The sequence below is a fragment of the Fundulus heteroclitus genome, chromosome 5 (assembly GCF_011125445.2).
Source record: "Fundulus heteroclitus isolate FHET01 chromosome 5, MU-UCD_Fhet_4.1, whole genome shotgun sequence".
NCBI lineage: Eukaryota > Metazoa > Chordata > Actinopteri > Cyprinodontiformes > Fundulidae > Fundulus > Fundulus heteroclitus.
The window spans coordinates 40341158-40358846 of NC_046365.1; the positions used below are offsets into that span (position 1 = coordinate 40341158).

At 39.3% G+C, this 17689-nt stretch overlaps 1 protein-coding gene across 2 annotated transcripts; it reads right to left on the reverse strand.

Moving 5' to 3' along the window:
- Positions 1-207: 207 nt before the first annotated feature.
- sgms2a (sphingomyelin synthase 2a) lies at positions 208-14561 on the reverse strand. Of its 2 annotated transcripts, none has more exons than XM_012852730.3 (6): positions 14453-14561; positions 5926-6418; positions 4329-4446; positions 3496-3649; positions 3046-3212; positions 208-793 (listed from the first exon to the last, which is right to left on the reverse strand). In XM_012852730.3, the coding sequence occupies exons 2-6, from the start codon at positions 6372-6374 to the stop codon at positions 608-610; spliced, it is 1074 nt and encodes a 357-aa protein (XP_012708184.2). In that variant the 5' UTR covers positions 6375-6418; positions 14453-14561; the 3' UTR covers positions 208-607. The 2 variants fall into 2 exon arrangements, with proteins under 2 accessions (XP_012708184.2, XP_035993487.1); XM_036137594.1 differs by having other exon boundaries at positions 14457-14557.
- Between the last annotated feature and the right edge of the window lie 3128 nt (positions 14562-17689).

Genomic DNA, 17689 nt, shown 5'->3' on the forward strand with positions numbered 1-17689 from the left:
GGGGTTCAAACCATCTCCCTACTGTTCAATCAAAGCTGGGAGCATGAAGTTCTCCAAAATGTCTTGGTCTACTGGAACGTTCAGCGTTATCATCATTGGGGGGCCGTGCCCAGCTCCTGAAAAACAACCCTATTCTACTGCATTCTTTATAATCTGTATTTCTTCTCCTGCAGATCCTTTGATGAGATAAATCCAGCACACGTAACATTTGGTTTGCTTTCATTTTAATACAATGTTGAGGCTAGTTTGGAAGCTCAGACTGCTGAAACTAATACAAAACAAATGATATCATAGCACATAAAAATAGACTGAGTTACAGGTCATGGCAGCTTCGATACATCTACATGTTACCACACTAAGGCACCTTGTGGCTTAGATACACTGATAATTCAAATACTTAGCATGGAGGACATACAGATCAGGTACAGCAAACAGACCGGACAGAGGTGTCGTCTACAAAAACGGACAATTTTCAGCACTTTATTTCATAAATAAATCACAGTGGCAAGAAACAGAGACTCTTTCTTTCCTCCAGCTGGAATCTTTCTTTGACCAGAGCGCCTTTTGGTTTGTGCCCGGGAGGATCAGGGAGCAAGACGAGGCGCGGTCACTCTTCTCGTGAGCTCTGCACCATGGAGTACTTCTTGCAGGGGTTCTTGAGGCAGGCGGAGGCCCAGGTAATGGGCCAGCTGTAGGAGCACGGCACCGACGTTTGCACGTTCCTCTCGAAGAAGTTAAACAGGGGGTTCCACCAGGTGTTGGTGAGGTAGTTGTTGGGCGAGCACTTCAGAATCTGTCAGGAGAGAAGAAAAACAAAGATGCTACAGGAACTATTTTGGTCCAGAAAGGTAAACATGACGATCATGTGGGACGGTGCTGATGGGACATCTAAACTAAGATGACTAACAAGTCAAATTAAGTCAATTAAACTAAATATAATGGAATCTGAACAGTAAAATGGGCTTGACTAACTTTTATCAACAAATAGGTATAACGACTCGAATGAGAAAAGAGAAACCAGTTGAATTACTGATTCTACATTAAGTAAAAAAAAGATTGCAGTTGTGCATTTTGATCAAACTGCAGGACTTTGGTAACAACGACATATTAAAACATAGAAAGTATTCCTGGGTCAATGTGAGCTTCTGTGCTTTCTGTGTCTCTGCTCTGTCTTCTCTACCATAGAAAGTACTCCTGGGTCAATGTGAGCTTCTGTGCTTTCTGTGTCTCTGCTCTGTCTTCTCTAAGCCGCAGTGGGTGGAGGCAGATGAGCGTTCACACTGAGCCTGGTTCTGGTTCTGCTGGAGGTTCTCCTCCCTGTTAAAGGGGAGTTTTCCTCTCCACCGTCGCTTCATGCATGCTCAGTATGAGGGATTGCTGCAAAGCCATCAACAATGCAGACGACTGTCCACTGTGGCTCTACGCTCTTTCAGGAGGAGTGAATGCTGCTTGGAGAGACTTGATGCAACCTGCTGGGTTTCCTTAGAGAGGAAACTTTCTCACCAACCTGGAGAATCTGATGAATCTGACTTTAGAAAGAGCCTTGAGCTGACATTGACGAATGCAAATGACGAATTGGCGCTATATAAATAAAACAGAATTGAATTGAATTAAAAGGTTTTAGACAAACAGTCTGTTCCACCTGCTAATTGCGGAAACTTCCTGCAGGGACGGCCATGTTTCCAGCCCGCCACAGTGCTGGAAGTTGTTGTTCTTGTTCTACTTCCTAATAAAGTTTTTTTCTCTCTCAAGATTCTGAGTCTGCATCATCCTGTTGGTGTGCAGCATCAGAAGGAGCTCCTTCGTTGACACTCTATGAATTAGGGTCTATTTTTAATTTCTATTTATTTATAATTTATATTCCATCATTTTTATGAAAATGTATCATTTTATTTATTTCTCAGCTTCTAACGTTTAATCTATACATATAAAATCATCATCAAACTATGTATGACTTATTGTGTTTCAGTTTATTGTTCTAATTCTATTATGTAGAGTTAAAATGTTTTTATTTTCACAATCATATTCAATAATTCAAAACTAAACTTGCTTTATTTTATGGATTTTCATCATTTACTATTCGTAATCAACATTTCTGATATCACTGATGTTTTGATATTTATAATCAAAACCTGTAACTTATTGTATTCCATTGCTTGTGTTTTATTGTGATTTTGTATTGTTTATGATCAATTTTGTTTTATTATTAATGTTCTGATATTTATAATCAGTGCCTTGTTTTCATATTCAAACAGTGCTGTTAGTTTGACATATTTTCCTTCCTCAGAGATGATGGATCACCACCATAATGTCAGAGTTTATTAATTTTAGCAGCTAAAAAGGTTGTTTTGTTCCCTTGATGAATTACAGAAGCTAACTAAAAACAAACATTCTGGTTGTTTAAAGAAACAAAAAGCGATTAACTCTTTTTCAGGATCTTTACTTTTTTTGTCGCCTAAAACATTTAAAACTTATTTTTAGATCCACACACACAGTACACTGTTTGCACTACAGCCACTAGAGGGAGCTGTTCTACTTGTTGGAAATTTTGTTTTCCATAGCTAAATTAATCCTAATTTAGGATCAGGGGCGGTTCTAGACGGGGGCCAACGGGGGCCAGTGCCCCTATAGAACTGGTCCTGGCCCCTGTTATGGCTCCTGTACTAAAGACATGGTATTACATTTCTTACAATGATATATGCTGACAAAGATACCGTAACTGATTGGTCACTTGGTTTTATTGTGTTTTTTTACCTTTACAGTTTTACTCTAACAATAATTAAAAAATTAAGATGTTTCACGTTTAGCTCCAGCCGTACTGATCTGGGTCTGCAATATGCAGTTCAAAGAGCCACAATTGGCTCTTTGGCTCACTTAATATATTAAACAATGAAATATTGACCTGTTTTATCCCCAATTTTTTATTCTGTGCCATCATGAAAAAAACGCCGCTCAATTGAAATGATACAATGTTTGAATTTGCACCATTCTTTTCAATCCCAACTGGTTGGGGGGAAAAAAGGCGTTTCTGTGAAATTTGCTGACCTGCAGGTTGGCCATGGTGTGGTACCACCAGAAGAGCCTGGAGGTGATGAAATAGGCCACGACCACGTCCACAGTGTAGTGCTCATGAGCCACCAGGATGCAGAGCACGCCCACGGCGCTCAGCAGCCAGCACACGAGATGGTACCACCAGAAGGACTTTGGAGAGTCTTCAGACGAGGCAAACACAGAGCGCTGTCAGTAATTACAACAACATGTTCGACTTTTCCATTCCTCACGGCATAACCAACCCATTGGGGATAAACGGCGTTCAGTCTATGTTGTCAACCTTTGAATAATTAATAATTAAAATAAATAGACATAATCTAGAAGGTTGCATAACAACATTAAGAGCAATGGATGATCAGAATGGAAGTGCACAATGTAATTCATCAAATATTAACCGGAGAAGCTGGTGAATTATTCGCAGAGAGCCACCGTTTGAGTACTCACACTCTTTGATGAAAAGGTAAGTGAGGGTGAGCATCACCGTGTGTCCGCTGTAGAGGAAGTCTCCGCACAGCAGGTGGGAGTTGTTTATGGAGAGGCCGGCCCCTGAAATGAGCTGCAGAATGCGCTGGATTTTCGCCTGGGTGTCTCCCTGGAGCTGATGGAGAAGAACAGAGGAGAGGTTTAAAAACGGCGGGGATGAGCCCTGGACCAGCAGCGACAGCAAGTAAAGCAAATTACACTTATTTCTACATATCTGACAAACTGCTTCTGCAGAAAAACTGAATCACAAAGCTCCAAACATTATTGAAAATGTTTGTTGTTGTGACGGATACAAGCATCTCAGGCTCCTTGAGAACATCTTTCTTATTTAGGAACATGACTTGAAGATGTCTTGTTCTGAAGGAAAGTTTAAAAGGATAATAAGTGGGGAATAAAAGGAACTTGGTGTTACCACTTGGACATTAAAAGCCTAACAGGATCGTTTAAGGAAACATTTAAACCCCTGGCCTCGTTCTGTTTCGGGTTTTACTTTTTTTCTTCTTTACTCAGACATCCTGGAGTCATTGATCTACAGGAATAAAGTAAACATTAAAATCAACCAGTAGGGTTCTATTGTTGTATTTGTTCTGGTTCCCCTCAGAGACGACAGAAGATATCTGGAGAACAAAGACTCCTCGAGCATCTTCAGCCGCTGATCATTTTGTCTGAGCACAAAACCCACAAACTGCAGATGAACCCCATTATTGCTGCAGGTCCTCCTGGAGCAGCAAAAGCTGGAGCGGCTTGTCTTCTGAGTCTCAGTGATTACAGGAGACTGACTTGTTTCCACTCACCTTTGGAGCACAGTTCATGTGCATGCCAGGGACAGGCAGGGTGGTGACGTACATGGTCACACAGCGGTACAAGTACAAGGTGCCGATGAGGAAGAAGAACCGTCTGCAGGCTATGGACCTGTCGACAGGAAAGACTTGGAGATTATGTCCCAATCTCTCTACCAGAATCCTGTGAACAATACCTTCATGCATGGAAGCCAAATAATCCATAAATGCAAATGGTGAATGCAGAGAGTTGAAATCTTGCAGAATTAAAGTGACTTCGGTGATTTAAATACACTATGAGGTATTTACCTTATGAGGAGCTAACTCTGCAGCTCTAGATGGAAAATACTGTTTTCTGAGGCTCTGGCAGCGTGTGAGGCCGTCACACATAGAAGTATTCAAGGCAATATAGAAAGTCTAAATTAGATCTGTCTGCTCAATATTTATAAAGCCATAGAAACAGATCAGGAAGATGTTGGGATTTCTGCTGTAGATCTAGAGTGTTTCATATAGGATCTCTGCCCATAGTGGCACCATGTGAAGGTGTAGAGACGGATAAGGGTTAAATTACATTTAATTTAGCAAAATATGTCAGTCTAATAAAATTAATTATTTATCCTAACAGTATCAAATCAAAATTCTCTTTAGAGTTCGATTTTAAAATATTTTCATTCAACCTAGAGGTTTGTTGCTGTTAGGAAATGAAACAGAGACGGACCAGTTTTGGAAGAAAAAATAAAGAAAAGGTTTTCGGTTTTCATTAGCATTTTATAAAAACATAAATAAATAAATGTAATATTGACAATTATTCATGCCATCCTCAAAAACCACAGGAGATTAAAAGAAAAGGATCAGCATTGCAGCAATTAGCATGTTTTCACTGACATTTTGCTCATTTATCCTTGGTTCAAAGTCTATGAGCCTGGAAGGCCTCCTTGCCATCACCCTAATCTTTAGCTCCCGCCATAGACTCTCCCTCAGATTCAGGTCAGGGTGCAGGCTGGACACCTTTAAAATGTTATTATTTCCAGTCAGAAGAAGCATTGAACTCAGGGAAATCTGTCTGAAATGTATCTTACATCATGTTTGACAACATTTACCAACATGATTCCCTCTGGGGGAGCTAAACATTAGGGTGATGGCAGAGAGGCTTTCCAACCTTAAAGACGTGCTTACCAGACATCAAAATATCAAAAATATCAGTAAAAATATGTAGAAAAAGCTGGTCAAAAACTTTAAGAAAGGTTTGACGTCTGTAATGCCAACAAGAATGTTTCTATTTATTAGGAAAATAATCAACCTGCTTTATTTTATAAAATGTAAATAGAAACATGCTTTATTATCTTTTGAGAGCTCCCTCTCTGAGACAAACTTCTTTGCTGAATGAAAATAATTTTAAATCTAAATCTGCAATGGGTGTGAATAATTTTAGGCTTAATTAAAGCAGAGCACTGATGAGCCTAAGTAAGTAACAATACTACGGCCAACTCAACTGTTTCTCTCAACATTTCATTTCAATTAAATGTTTATATCTGCATTTCTTTAAATAGCATAAAAGCAAACATTTTCCCATAATGCATTGTGTGGTATAGGCAGCAGAGCGGGCTCTCACTTGTATTTAAAGAAGAAGAGCTGGACCAACCAGATGGCCACCAGAACCATCCCGTTGACCTCTGTCACTGTAAAAGCCCACTTGACTCTGTCGATGTAGTCAAAAAACTTATCCGGAAGAGGAGGGCTGCTCTCTTTGGGAGGGACGCGCTCGTGCACCACTGTGATGACGACTGTGGTCAAGACCAGGTTAAAAGCTGCATAAAAGAAAGCGATCGCTGTCTTCCACCACTCTGTGGGGAGACGGCTGACTTTGGACTCCGGCACAGAGATCTTCACGTAGTCGTTGTGACGGGCGATCCCTTTCCGAAAACTCCTCTTCGCCTCCTCTCCGGCGGGGGCGTGGACAGGACAGGTTTTCTTTGTGCCGGAAACAGAACCATCCTCCTTTCCTGAGTTAGGGTTGCGAGTGGAAGAGTCTTCAGCACTGGCGAGCTCGGGTGATGCCATGGATGCGCGTTCTGTCTGTCCACCCGAGGAAGTGGAGCCTTCAGCTGCAGAGACACGGGGAGACGAGAGGTTAAATATGGCTTTAAGAAGACGTCCACACATTTTACTCCAAGGCTGGACTATAGCAGTTCTCTACTGTCCACAAAATGCAGTTCGAAGCCTTCAGTTGCAGCAAGAGTTCTGATGAAAATCAACAAGATCATATTTGTCCAATTTTAGCTTCCCTTTATTGGTTTCCTGTTAAATCAAGAATATAATTCTCCTTCTCACGTATAAAGGCCTTAATAATCAGGCTTTATCATATATCAGAGCTCTGATTACTCTACTGAGTTCTCCTACTGCTCTCCAATCTGCATTGCTTGTTGTTATTTCAACTTTTAACTTTTTGTTCTCTGTCCATTTTTTTCTCTTCATAGAAAGTACACCTGGTCTGGCGTTCTGTTAGCTGTGACATCATCAGGGGAGGCAGATCATTCGCTATTACCATCTAACATAGAAAGTACTCCTGGATCAATGTGAGCTTCTGTGCTTTCTGTGTCTCTACTCTGTCTTCTCTAACATAGAAAGTACTCCTGGGTCAATGTGAGCTTCTGTGCTTTCTGTGTCTCTGCTCTGTCTTCTCTAAGCCCCAGTGGGTGGAGGCAGATGAGCGTTCACACTGAGCCTGGTTCTGGTTCTGCTGGAGGTTCTCCTCCCTGTTAAAGGGGAGTTTTCCTCTCCACTGTCGCTTCATGCATGCTCAGTATGAGGGATTGCTGCAAAGCCATCAACAATGCAGACGACTGTCCACTGTGGCTCTACGCTCTTTCAGGAGGAGTGAATGCTGCTTGGAGAGACTTGAACTTTTCTCCATTGTTTGATGGCGGTGACCAATAAGGAATGACTTTAATTTGTCTAAATGATTGGATTAAATTGATTTTTTTGGTAAAGTGGTTTGAGACAACATGTGTTGTGAATTGGTGGTATATAAATAAACTGAACTGAACTGAGTCAGTTCCGGCCCAACCTCAAATGTTAGAATCATAACTATCATAGCGCCAGCCACATTTCACCACGACAGGAAAGTGGTGGACTGTGGACTGTATTTTACTTAATCGTAGCGGATTGGAAACATACAGACTGGAGGAATCACAGATGTTTTATTCATGCAACAATAACTAAAATGACATTCAACCATTCTTCTGTGAAATAGTTAAACTTTGCTTTTCTTTTACTCTTCAGAGCCACTGAATTATGTGTGATTTTGGCTGCATTAGGGAAACCTATTCTTGGAAAACGTTAAGCTGCCGCCCTAACATGTAGCTGCTGTGTTGACTCACGTCTCATTCCCAGCAAACACGTCAATAGAGGAGCTGAACATGTGCGAATAAAACGTTTCAACTTAATGACACGAGTGCAATCGAGTGTTGAGGATTTCCATTGTTTCAACTCCAAAGGAGCTATAGTGCCTTTAAAAGCCTCTATAATGGTTTGTGTTGGAGTATTGTTTTCAGCACTGAAATGCATCACAACACATCTCCTCTGGGAGAAGCACAGGATGCCCTGGTTACATGCAGGAAAAATAAAACATTTACAGGAGATCAAAGATTGGCCGGCTCCAAGATAGTCCCTGAACATATCAGTTACCTGATAATCCGTTTTGTGGAAAATATATCAATGGAAAAGGGACACAGCAGGGCTAATTCAGGTTCTGTGACATTAGTGACAGACAGAATGATTCACAAAATCATCTGACAGGCTTTGAGGCCATTAAAAACTGCTTACAGTGTCATGCTTCAGTCAGGCTGTGCAGCCTTTCAGAGGAGAGCTCTGCTGCAGGTTTTGACCTGATATGCCAACGGCGTGTTAGGATGAGTTCCTAATATTCAAGTTTGACTTGTACATAATTACACAACATTCATTGTTCTTCATTTTCTGGAAAAAAAAAAAAAAACAGCACTCTCTGGGGTCAAAATCAAGAACCTTGTTGATTTTCTGCAGCACATTCACTGTTGTTTTGTTTCAGAATAATCCAGCTGACTGAGCATTTCTCATTTTAACCTAGAGATCATTAAATGCATAAAAAAATAAGATTTTTATTACATTTATTTAATGCAAAATCATACACTTCAAATCCGACTCCAACTTAATTGTCATCAATCGACTGCTTTTCTGTCTTTCCAACAAAATTCTGCTCTTGTGGAGAATAGCTTGCAGGTTAAGTGTGACTACTAACTCTTCTTTTAAACTAGCTGTATTTCTAATAAATTTAAAGTAAAGCTTGGATGAATGATGTTTGAACTGCTTGGTACATGAAGTAAATCCCATTTGGATTTGGGTAGCCTTGACCCTGTTAAAAAATTAAATATAAAACGTTTTGTGAAATTATATATAAAAAAGTTTTTTTTAACTCAAAAGTATTTTTTCCGTGGTTAGAAAAAAAACACAGTACTTCTTAAACTATTACATAAAGGGTTTATATTTTTTTTTGTCATCCCAACCAGGATTTTTTCTTTTTTGTATGCTGTTAGTTGAAGGCCTCCCTTTAATAGTAGCACTCAATCTAAGAAGCTGAAGTTGATCTTTAATTATATTCGTGGAACTTTACAGGCTTCCTGTTAATCTTATAGCTAATTTTAAGGTTTTATTTTTGACCAATGAAGCAGCTAATGGACACACTCCTTTAATCCGTCCAGCCTCCTACAACCATATAGCATTCAGTGTTTAAAGCATTTGTAAAACCTAAATCATCAAATGATTTGCTTGTCTTTGTTTGATAGGCTTTAAGCCAACGTTGTTTTAAATGTATTATTGTACTGAATGACATTTATGTGAGTTCAGAAAATACTTTTGACACTTTATTACTTTTATTGCTTTATTAAAATAAATTGTTACATATGCATGTTTAACTTTAAATTCTGTGCAGTACTTTGGTAATAAAGCAGCTGTTAAGTAATGCTTTCTGAAAACGTGGGAATTTACTGTCACATAACATTATATGGACATTAAAAGGGGACGGGATGTGAACACATCTCTGGGGTAAAACAGTCCTTTATGGTGTTCATTGCACCACGTTGTTCCGCAGAAACCTCTGCAGAGACGGGTGTTGTTGGAAAACTGGCATAAAAAACTCATCCCACCTGGAAACTGAATGTTGTAATGTATAACTTGGCGGCCTGCGCTGGTTCAGGCTATTTCAGGAGAAGTCCACCAGTTGCTTCCAGGCCTGTGTTTTACTCTGGGAGAACCAGGGTTCTTTTTTTTTTTTTACTGTATTTTGGGTCTTCATAATTACATGCTTCTCTTGCTAGCCACTAATTTTCATTTTTGCAGCGTTTGATCTGTTGTCGTAAAAGAGAGCGCTAAAAATAAGTTAAGCAAGAGGTGGCCCTGCCCTTTACAAACCACTGAAACGCAAGGATCAGGACAGGGTTCTGAGAGTTTAAAAGAAAGGCCAAAGCATCCATCTTCAGCCATATTAAGGCTAAAACCATTACATACCAAGGTTAACAAAGAACATGACTATATAAAGCGCTCATTGTGTCCACATTCGTTCATTTCTGTCTGTGGCAGAAAGAGGAAGGACAGAAATAATGGGCCCTAAACATGGGAGGATAAGTGAATGTTTTATACAGCAAAAAAAAAAAAAAAAAAAAAAAACAGGGAAAGGATGAGCAGGAGGGAACAGCTTGGAAGCAAAAGTTCCCAAACAACAAGCACGAACCAACAGAAAGCGAGAAATCCTAAATGAAGACTGAAAGACAGTATGGAGGCACAAATAATGGCAGCACAAGTACAACCTTTAAGCACAAGAGCAGTGGAGTCTGGGTTCGAGCACATTAGGCAGAACCTTCCTCTCCGGAACACAGAGCGGGGGAGAAATCACAAAAAAAGGCAAAAAAAATCTTCTTATTCCTTTCTTTTCTCACCATGCTGCTCTCAAAACTGTCCATGTGTTCAAGCATCTCAGCCACTGTCATAAAAATCAGATGTGCTGACTGTGGGCGGTGAGGGTCCATCTGAGATGTCTAATATGGGCATCCAGAGCAAAGATGTGAGGCACAGATATGATGTATGACCATTACATGTCTAATTCCCATTTTGTAATCCAACCAGTCCTTTGAAATATTGATAATTGCAATAAATCAATCACTCACTCAATCAATTAGCCAATCAATAAAGAAATCGCTCATTCAATCAATCAATCAATTAGCCGATCAATCGATCAACTCTCAAAGAGAGATAAAAGAAAACCAGATAAATAAAACATAATAGTTAAAACAAGGTAGATAAAAGCAAAAATGGCTCCACATTTCTAAGTATTACAATTCTGCCTGATTAAAAATAAATAAATATTGAGCTTTGATTTAAAAAGGCCAAGTTCAGTCAGAGATGGAAGAGCTAGAAGAAGCTGATTCCAGAGTTGAGGTGCGGCCACAGAAGAGTTTGGTCAATCCGATGTTTGTCCTGTACTTTGTCTGTGGAAACGTGAGTAAATGTTGATCTCAAGGAACTGCTGCGAATAGAAAGGCTCAATATCTCAGAAAAATGAGGGGGACAATGCCGTTAAGAGCTTTAAAGACAATTAATTACTAAAATGTAAGACAATGTATTGAATATAAAGCAGACAAGTAGTCCTACTTCAGTAAGTTCATTTGCTCTGCAAAGTTCTGACTAGACCAGAAAACCCCGCCCCCTCATTTCAATATAAGAACATGAAATACAAATAGCCTGAAATAAAAACTGACTGCAAATATTGTATTGTTTTATTTCATGGGGACATTTATTTATAAAAGTCCCCATGAAATTAAATACAATCAATTACTTCGACTACAGGCATATCTTGATGACGTCAAAACCTGGTAACTTTTAATTTCCTGCTTTTAAATTCTGAGAAGACAGAAATTGTGATCTTTGGACCTCAGAAAATAAACTTCTTGATCAACCACTTACTCTGGATGGCATTAAATTGGCCTCTGGCAGTAAAGTAAAAAGTCTTGGTGTTATTGACCAAGACGTGTCATTTAAATCCCCTCTTTTTTTAATTGTTTTAAATAGTTGCCTTGTTTATAGATGGTGAAATGCAGTTAAAAGTCCTTAAAAAGATGGAAATAGCCCTTTACTGAGTCAATCACATGCTGACTTCAGCTTTGGGACTTTAGGCTTAAAAAGTACTAAAATCCTGCTTTTTCTTGTTTCTACCAACATAATAATGATATAAACACATACTTATTCATCCTCTTGGCAAATTATTTTTTGTTCATTTAAGAAGTTTCTTTGCACTAGGAAATTATTCAGGCATGTCTCAAAAGATAATAAAACGATGTAAAAAAAAAAAGATTTATTTTTTCCATTTTCATTAAAAACATTATATGTCAACATTTTTATACCCTTCTCAATAGATAAGGAAAAATTATGGTGATTCTCTTTATTTCTATGATTCATCTTTTGTGATGAGCTCCAGGTCTGAGGTTGGAAGGCCTCCGTGTCATCACCCTAATCTTTAGCTCCCTCCACGGAGTCTTTATTAGGTTCCAGTCTGGACTTTGGTTAATAACACCCTTATATTGCATCCAGTCAGAAGAAATAAATAATGATATGATCCAAAGATTTCTTAATTAAACCCCAAACAGGATTGAAAGAATCCCTAAGCAGTGTAAGCTGTTTTAGTTCAGGTTTAACCAATGCGTATGTTAAATCTCGATCTACGAACAGGAAGCTACGAAACAGACGGAGAGTGTAGCGCCGTCACCCAGCAACGGTTTGGGCCACAGCAATTTTTCTCACAGTTCTAAAAAGGTTTTCCGTCTTTTATTTTACTTTGTAGCTTTTCTTCTAGTCGGTTACAGAACAGCTGCGACGCAAACCATCTTCAAGCGGTGGGGATTTCTTTAACCCTACTTTGACTTGACAACATCGTGCTAACTCCAGCTGGGTAGTTACTTTGTGAGACAGACTCCTCCAAGACCTTTTATTTCGCATCATTTCAACTCTATAGAGGTTTTTAACACACTGAATAATTACTCTTTACATACGTCAAAGTGTACTTTGGGAAAGGCTATAAATACTCCTCCTGTGTTTATGATTACATCGTATATAGGGTAAGTAGACATTTAGCATTAAGAGTTCAGGGGAACACATGAAGCTTGGTTTGATTCGGGTTTGACATGATAGCAAAAAAAAAAAACAAATACCAAATTTTAGTTTGTTTTTTTACATATATTTTGAACCAACGCAATGTGTTGCTGCCATCTTTGCTCTGTTTTAATTCTGATGATTTGTCTGAGAATTAATTGAAGACTCATTTATTCAGACTGACTTTTAATTAGTTTGATGATACAGGATCTTACATGTAGGGGTTTCGTTGCCATAGTCAATTTTTTCCCATCATAAAAAGCTAGAATGATGAAAGCTGTGTTGGATGCATCCCATTGCAGACAAAAAGCAAGTAGATTCAAGAGCTCATCCAGGATTTATTTATTTTAAGGTATGGAAGTATTGTTTATTTTTATTGCTTGAGCTTTGTTTTGGTTTTACTGTTGTCACTGTTTTTTTGTTATTTAACTCAAATCTATATGGTTTAAACAAGTGATAAGTTTACTTATAGCTAATATGATCACCTAGTTTAACTACATAAGGTTTTATCATGGCTAACTGGAACAGGGGGCGGTTACTGTTGCAACCGTTCCCATTAATATGAAACAGACCACATAACACTATTTTTTAACATCTTTTCATTCATTTTTACTTAAATATAATTCAATTCCTGAGGTCAGAGCAGTGACAAAAGATTCATGAATGTGTGTGTGTCTCTCTGCTTTTTTACAACTGTGTGTTTATGTGCTGAGGAGGAAACAGTGAATGGTCTAATTATATAAAAAAACAAATATAATGATAATGGCTGCAAGCACCAGGAACTGACTAAATAAAATTTAACTGGCTCACAAATTGTTTCATTCTTCCTATGTCACTGAAAGCTTTCTGTATTCTATCCATTTGACTTTGACATCTGCATTTTGACAAATTCATAATAGTCATCTGAACAAAGGTGATAAATAACACTGCAATATTATTATTATTATGTATTTTTAATAAAAAAAGTAATACAATATATAGTGATGATAATGTAATAACTGACATATATTTAATATGTGAGACATTGCATCCATCCCCTAACATGGGCCGACTGTTCCGGGCCCCGAGGTCAGATGCAACATCTGACTCTGTGCATTCAGATGCAATTTGTGAAAAATTAGCTTTCTTTAATTGGCGTTAAATGGTTTTGACTGCTAAATGACAGATGTGAGCTCATTGTAGAAAAATATGAGCGTCTAATCCAAACTGTCTCTGAGTAACAGAGTCAAATACATGAAGTGTGGCAACTGTCCCCGGGCTCCGCTCCTGCTGTGCCTTTATCTTCTGTGTCTTCTACGTTTGCTTTCATCGTAAAGCAGTTTGTGGGTTTTTTGGCCTTTTAAAAGATAAAAATAATCCTGATGTGCAAAGTCCCGCCCGTTCGAACCCTGGGTTCTTTAATAGAAGCGGCTGGGGCTGGGTGTCTCCTGGCACTTCAGTTTATTACAGGGCGGCATGGGATGCTCGTCACTTCTGAAGTTTACTTTTGGGGTGTAGCTCGGTGGCCCCCACACGGAGTTAAACACCAGGTTCCACTCGTGGCTGGGTGGGGTGGCAGGTCTTCCACCTAGGGGCTCTCTAATTTAGGACTAGCTAAATGACCCCCTGAGCCCTGACAATTTCCAATTAAAGGGAGATTCTTCCTTCTACTTCAAATAAATTATTCAGGAACAACCACGTGTTTTTACTCTTTGCACTGCAGCCATAACATCAGAAAATACTACTTTTTTTCTATAGAAACACTAAACCCCAAATAGTACTAGCCATAGGTACGCTGATTCATCTACAGCCTGTAGTATAGTACTGAAACCTGCCTGTAAACGGCACAGATGCAAAAGTTGAACATCATCATTTCATCTTCAGTTTCATGACAACGTCCAGCTCAGCTTTTAAGCAGCTGCCACAGTCAAATGTCCACCTGTGTGCTGGTTTTATCTCATATAGCACAGATTGTAGCATCCTACCTGCCTTGGATGGGCCTCCTCGCAGCTCTTCCTGGAGTTACAGCTCCCTGGATCAGCTGCTGCTGCTGTCTGCTCCTCTCTCACAGCCTGGACTGTTGCATTGAGCGACGCTGCGGCGCTCCTCCCTGAAGCCCCACAAGCCGCCTGCATGTTCACCATCCCTCCCTCCCTCCCTCCCCTTTAATTCAGATCCGTCCTCCTGTAATCAGCGCATCCATCTCTCTGAAAACGTCTCAGCTAACGGGGCTGCTTCTGAAAGTTCGCCTTTGTGAGCGACAAAGCCTGCTGGGGACAGCTCTGCGTTTTATTTACAAGAAAAATAGAAAAAGAGAGAACATGTTCATACAACCCTGTATCTATATAACCTGAACACCAGTAATTTTATTGGGACATTGATTTAGCAATTGGTCATTTTTAATATTATTTTTATGTATATTCAGTAATGCTTATAATTATTTTTAGAATACAAAGTCTGACTGGAATTTTCCTTTCCACCCTCCAAAAAAAAAAAACACCTTCAGGTTTCAGATCAGGTGAACCGATCTTGTATGGCAAGCAAATGTATCATATAATAAAGATTCCGTTCATCCTTGAAAACAGTGAAAATGTCTCGTTACTCGCGAAATTAGTAAAGCAGGTTAAAAAAAAAAAGTACTCGGACACTATAAGTAATAGTAATAGTTTTAATCTACAACAAACACCGTGTGACAAGTAGAAGGAAGAAAGACATTACAAACTTCTGTTGATTTAGGTCAATTAGGATTACTACAATTAATTCCTGCATATTCATGAAAGCCAGAATAATAACAGTTTTTTTTACATATTCTTTTTTTAAGTCACAAGTATGCATACATCCATATTACCATGTCTAGAAAATATTTGGGGAAGCCCGGATGGTGGTGTCACTGTTGGCTAGCCTCTCGTAGGTAATTTCTCAACATTTGAAGGAAATAGAGGTGATACTGCAGATTTGTTTAAGGCAACACCTCAGACTCACTGCAGCCTAGTATTACTTTACTGAGGAATCAGAAGAACTCGTTCAGAGACACCAGACCCCCACGAGTCTAGAGCCACAGTGGCCAGTCGTCTGCATTGTTGATGGCTTTGCAGCAATCCCTCATACTGAGCATGCATGAAGCGACAGTGGAGAGGAAAACTCCCCTTTAACAGGGAGGAGAACCTCCAGCAGAACCAGAACCAGGCTCAGTGTGAACGCTCATCTGCCTCGACCCACTGGGGCTTAGAGAAGACAGAGCAGAGACACAGAAAGCTCAGAAGCTCACATTGACCCAGGAGTACTTTCTATGTTAGATGGTAATAGTGGATGATCTGCCTCCCCTGGATGATGTCACAGCTAACAGAACACCAGACCAGGTGTACCTTCTATGAAGAGAAAAAAATGACACGAAACAAAAAGTTAAAAGCTCAAATAACAACAAACAATGCAGATTGGAGAACAGTAGGAGAACTCAGCTGAGTGAGCGAAATAGGCCCTGATGTCCTCCAGCAGCCTAAGCCTATAGCAGCAAAACTATAGAGGTAGCTCAGGGTAACATGAGCCACTCTGACTATAAGCCTTGTCATAAAGGAAAGTTTTAAGATTAGTCTTAAAAGTAGACGGGGTGTCTGCCTCACGGACCAAAACTGGGAGTTGGTTCCACAGGAGAGGAGCCTGATAGCTAAAGGATCTGCCTCCCATTCTACTTTTAGAGACTCTAGGAACCACCAGCAGACCTGCAGTCTGAGAGCGAAGTGCTCTGTTAGGAACATACGGGGTAATCAGAGCTCTGATATATGATGGAGCTTGATTATTAAGGGCTCTATACGTTATAAGAAGAAATTTAAATTCAATTCTTGATTTAACAGGAAGCCAATGAAGGGAAGCTAAAATTGGAGAAATATGATCCCTCTTGTTGATTTTCATCAGAACTCTTGCTGCAGCATTTTGGATCAGCTGAAGACTTCGAACTGCATTTTGTGGACTTCCTGATAGTAAAGAATTACAATAGTCCAGCCTTGAAGTAACAAATGCATGGAGTAGTTTTTCAGCGTTACTCCTGGACAAAATAATTCTAATTTTGGCAATATTCCTAAGGTAAAGGAACTACTGCACTATTCGGACAGAGCTTATCATGGCGACGTTCCTCTACTTTGGCTGATGAGTCCTTACCCAAAAGGTTTTCAGATGCAGCCCCTGTCTTTGCTGTGGAGTTGGAAATGCCAATGGTTTAATCTCTGGACCGTTTTTTTACTTTTTGAACCTGGATTCCCCACTTCTGCAATTTCCGGATACTGAAGGTGTCTGTTGAAACAATTATATGCAAGTATAGACAGCATGGGAATATCTGACCAAACTCATTACTGTTGTAAAGACATGAAATAATAACTAGCTTCCATGCCATTACAGCATTTTATATAAGCAGTTTCTGTCTGAGTTGTTAAAAATAGTAATCAATTGTGAAATATTTTTTACAATATTAAGGGAACAACATTGGTGTTTTAACCAGCATAGGTTTCCTGACGTAACAAGCTGACATCCACTGTGTATTCTGACACCTTTCCATCAGAACCAGCATTAAGTTCTTCAGCAGCTTGAACTAGTAGCTCGTCTGTTGTACTGGACGACAGTACATCATCCCACTCACCAACAGGTGACGTGATGAACAAATAATTGATGGTATTCACATCAGTAGTTATAATTTTATGAGCCAAAGTTTGTTTTATTGTATAACTTTTCACATATAGACTTACCAAGGAATTGAAAAGGTGTTTCTCACTAAAGCAAAATACACAGGAATGGTCCTAACATTGAAGTGAACAATTATTAAACCACACAGCAGATGAAGAGTTTTACAAGAAGGAAAAGCAGTAAAATAATCTAATTAAAATAAAGAGTTCACAGTGTGTATATAGATACAAAAAACAACAACTGGACTTCTATTCTGAGGCTGAGACTTCTATTCGCTTCCCATCCAGGAAACTTCCAGGATGGGAAGCGAAACGTCTTCAGCTTTAGAATAGAAGTCGTTGTTTTATTTTTAACCTTTTTTTATTTTGTTTCTGTGGTGTTTAAATAAACAAACAAAAATATACTGTATTTGTTTCACTAATAACGGCGTAACAGAACCTCACTAAAAACAATCCAAACTTTCCCTTTAAATGTAATCAGACGCGTGCTCTGATTATATGCCACAACGGCCTGCCGTAATGATGAAGCAAAACTGACATCAGCTTTCT

Coding starts and splice junctions, on each gene's coding strand:
- sgms2a (XM_012852730.3), bottom strand. CDS start 6,374: ATGGCATCACCCGAGCTCGCCAGTGCTGAAGACTCTTCCACTCGCAAC. Junction 3,650..4,328: donor ACATGAACTGTGCTCCAAAG/GTGAGTGGAAAC, acceptor CTTCTCCATCAG/CTCCAGGGAGACACCCAGGC. Junction 3,213..3,495: donor TTACCTTTTCATCAAAGAGT/GTGAGTACTCAA, acceptor CCTCGTCTGAAG/ACTCTCCAAAGTCCTTCTGG.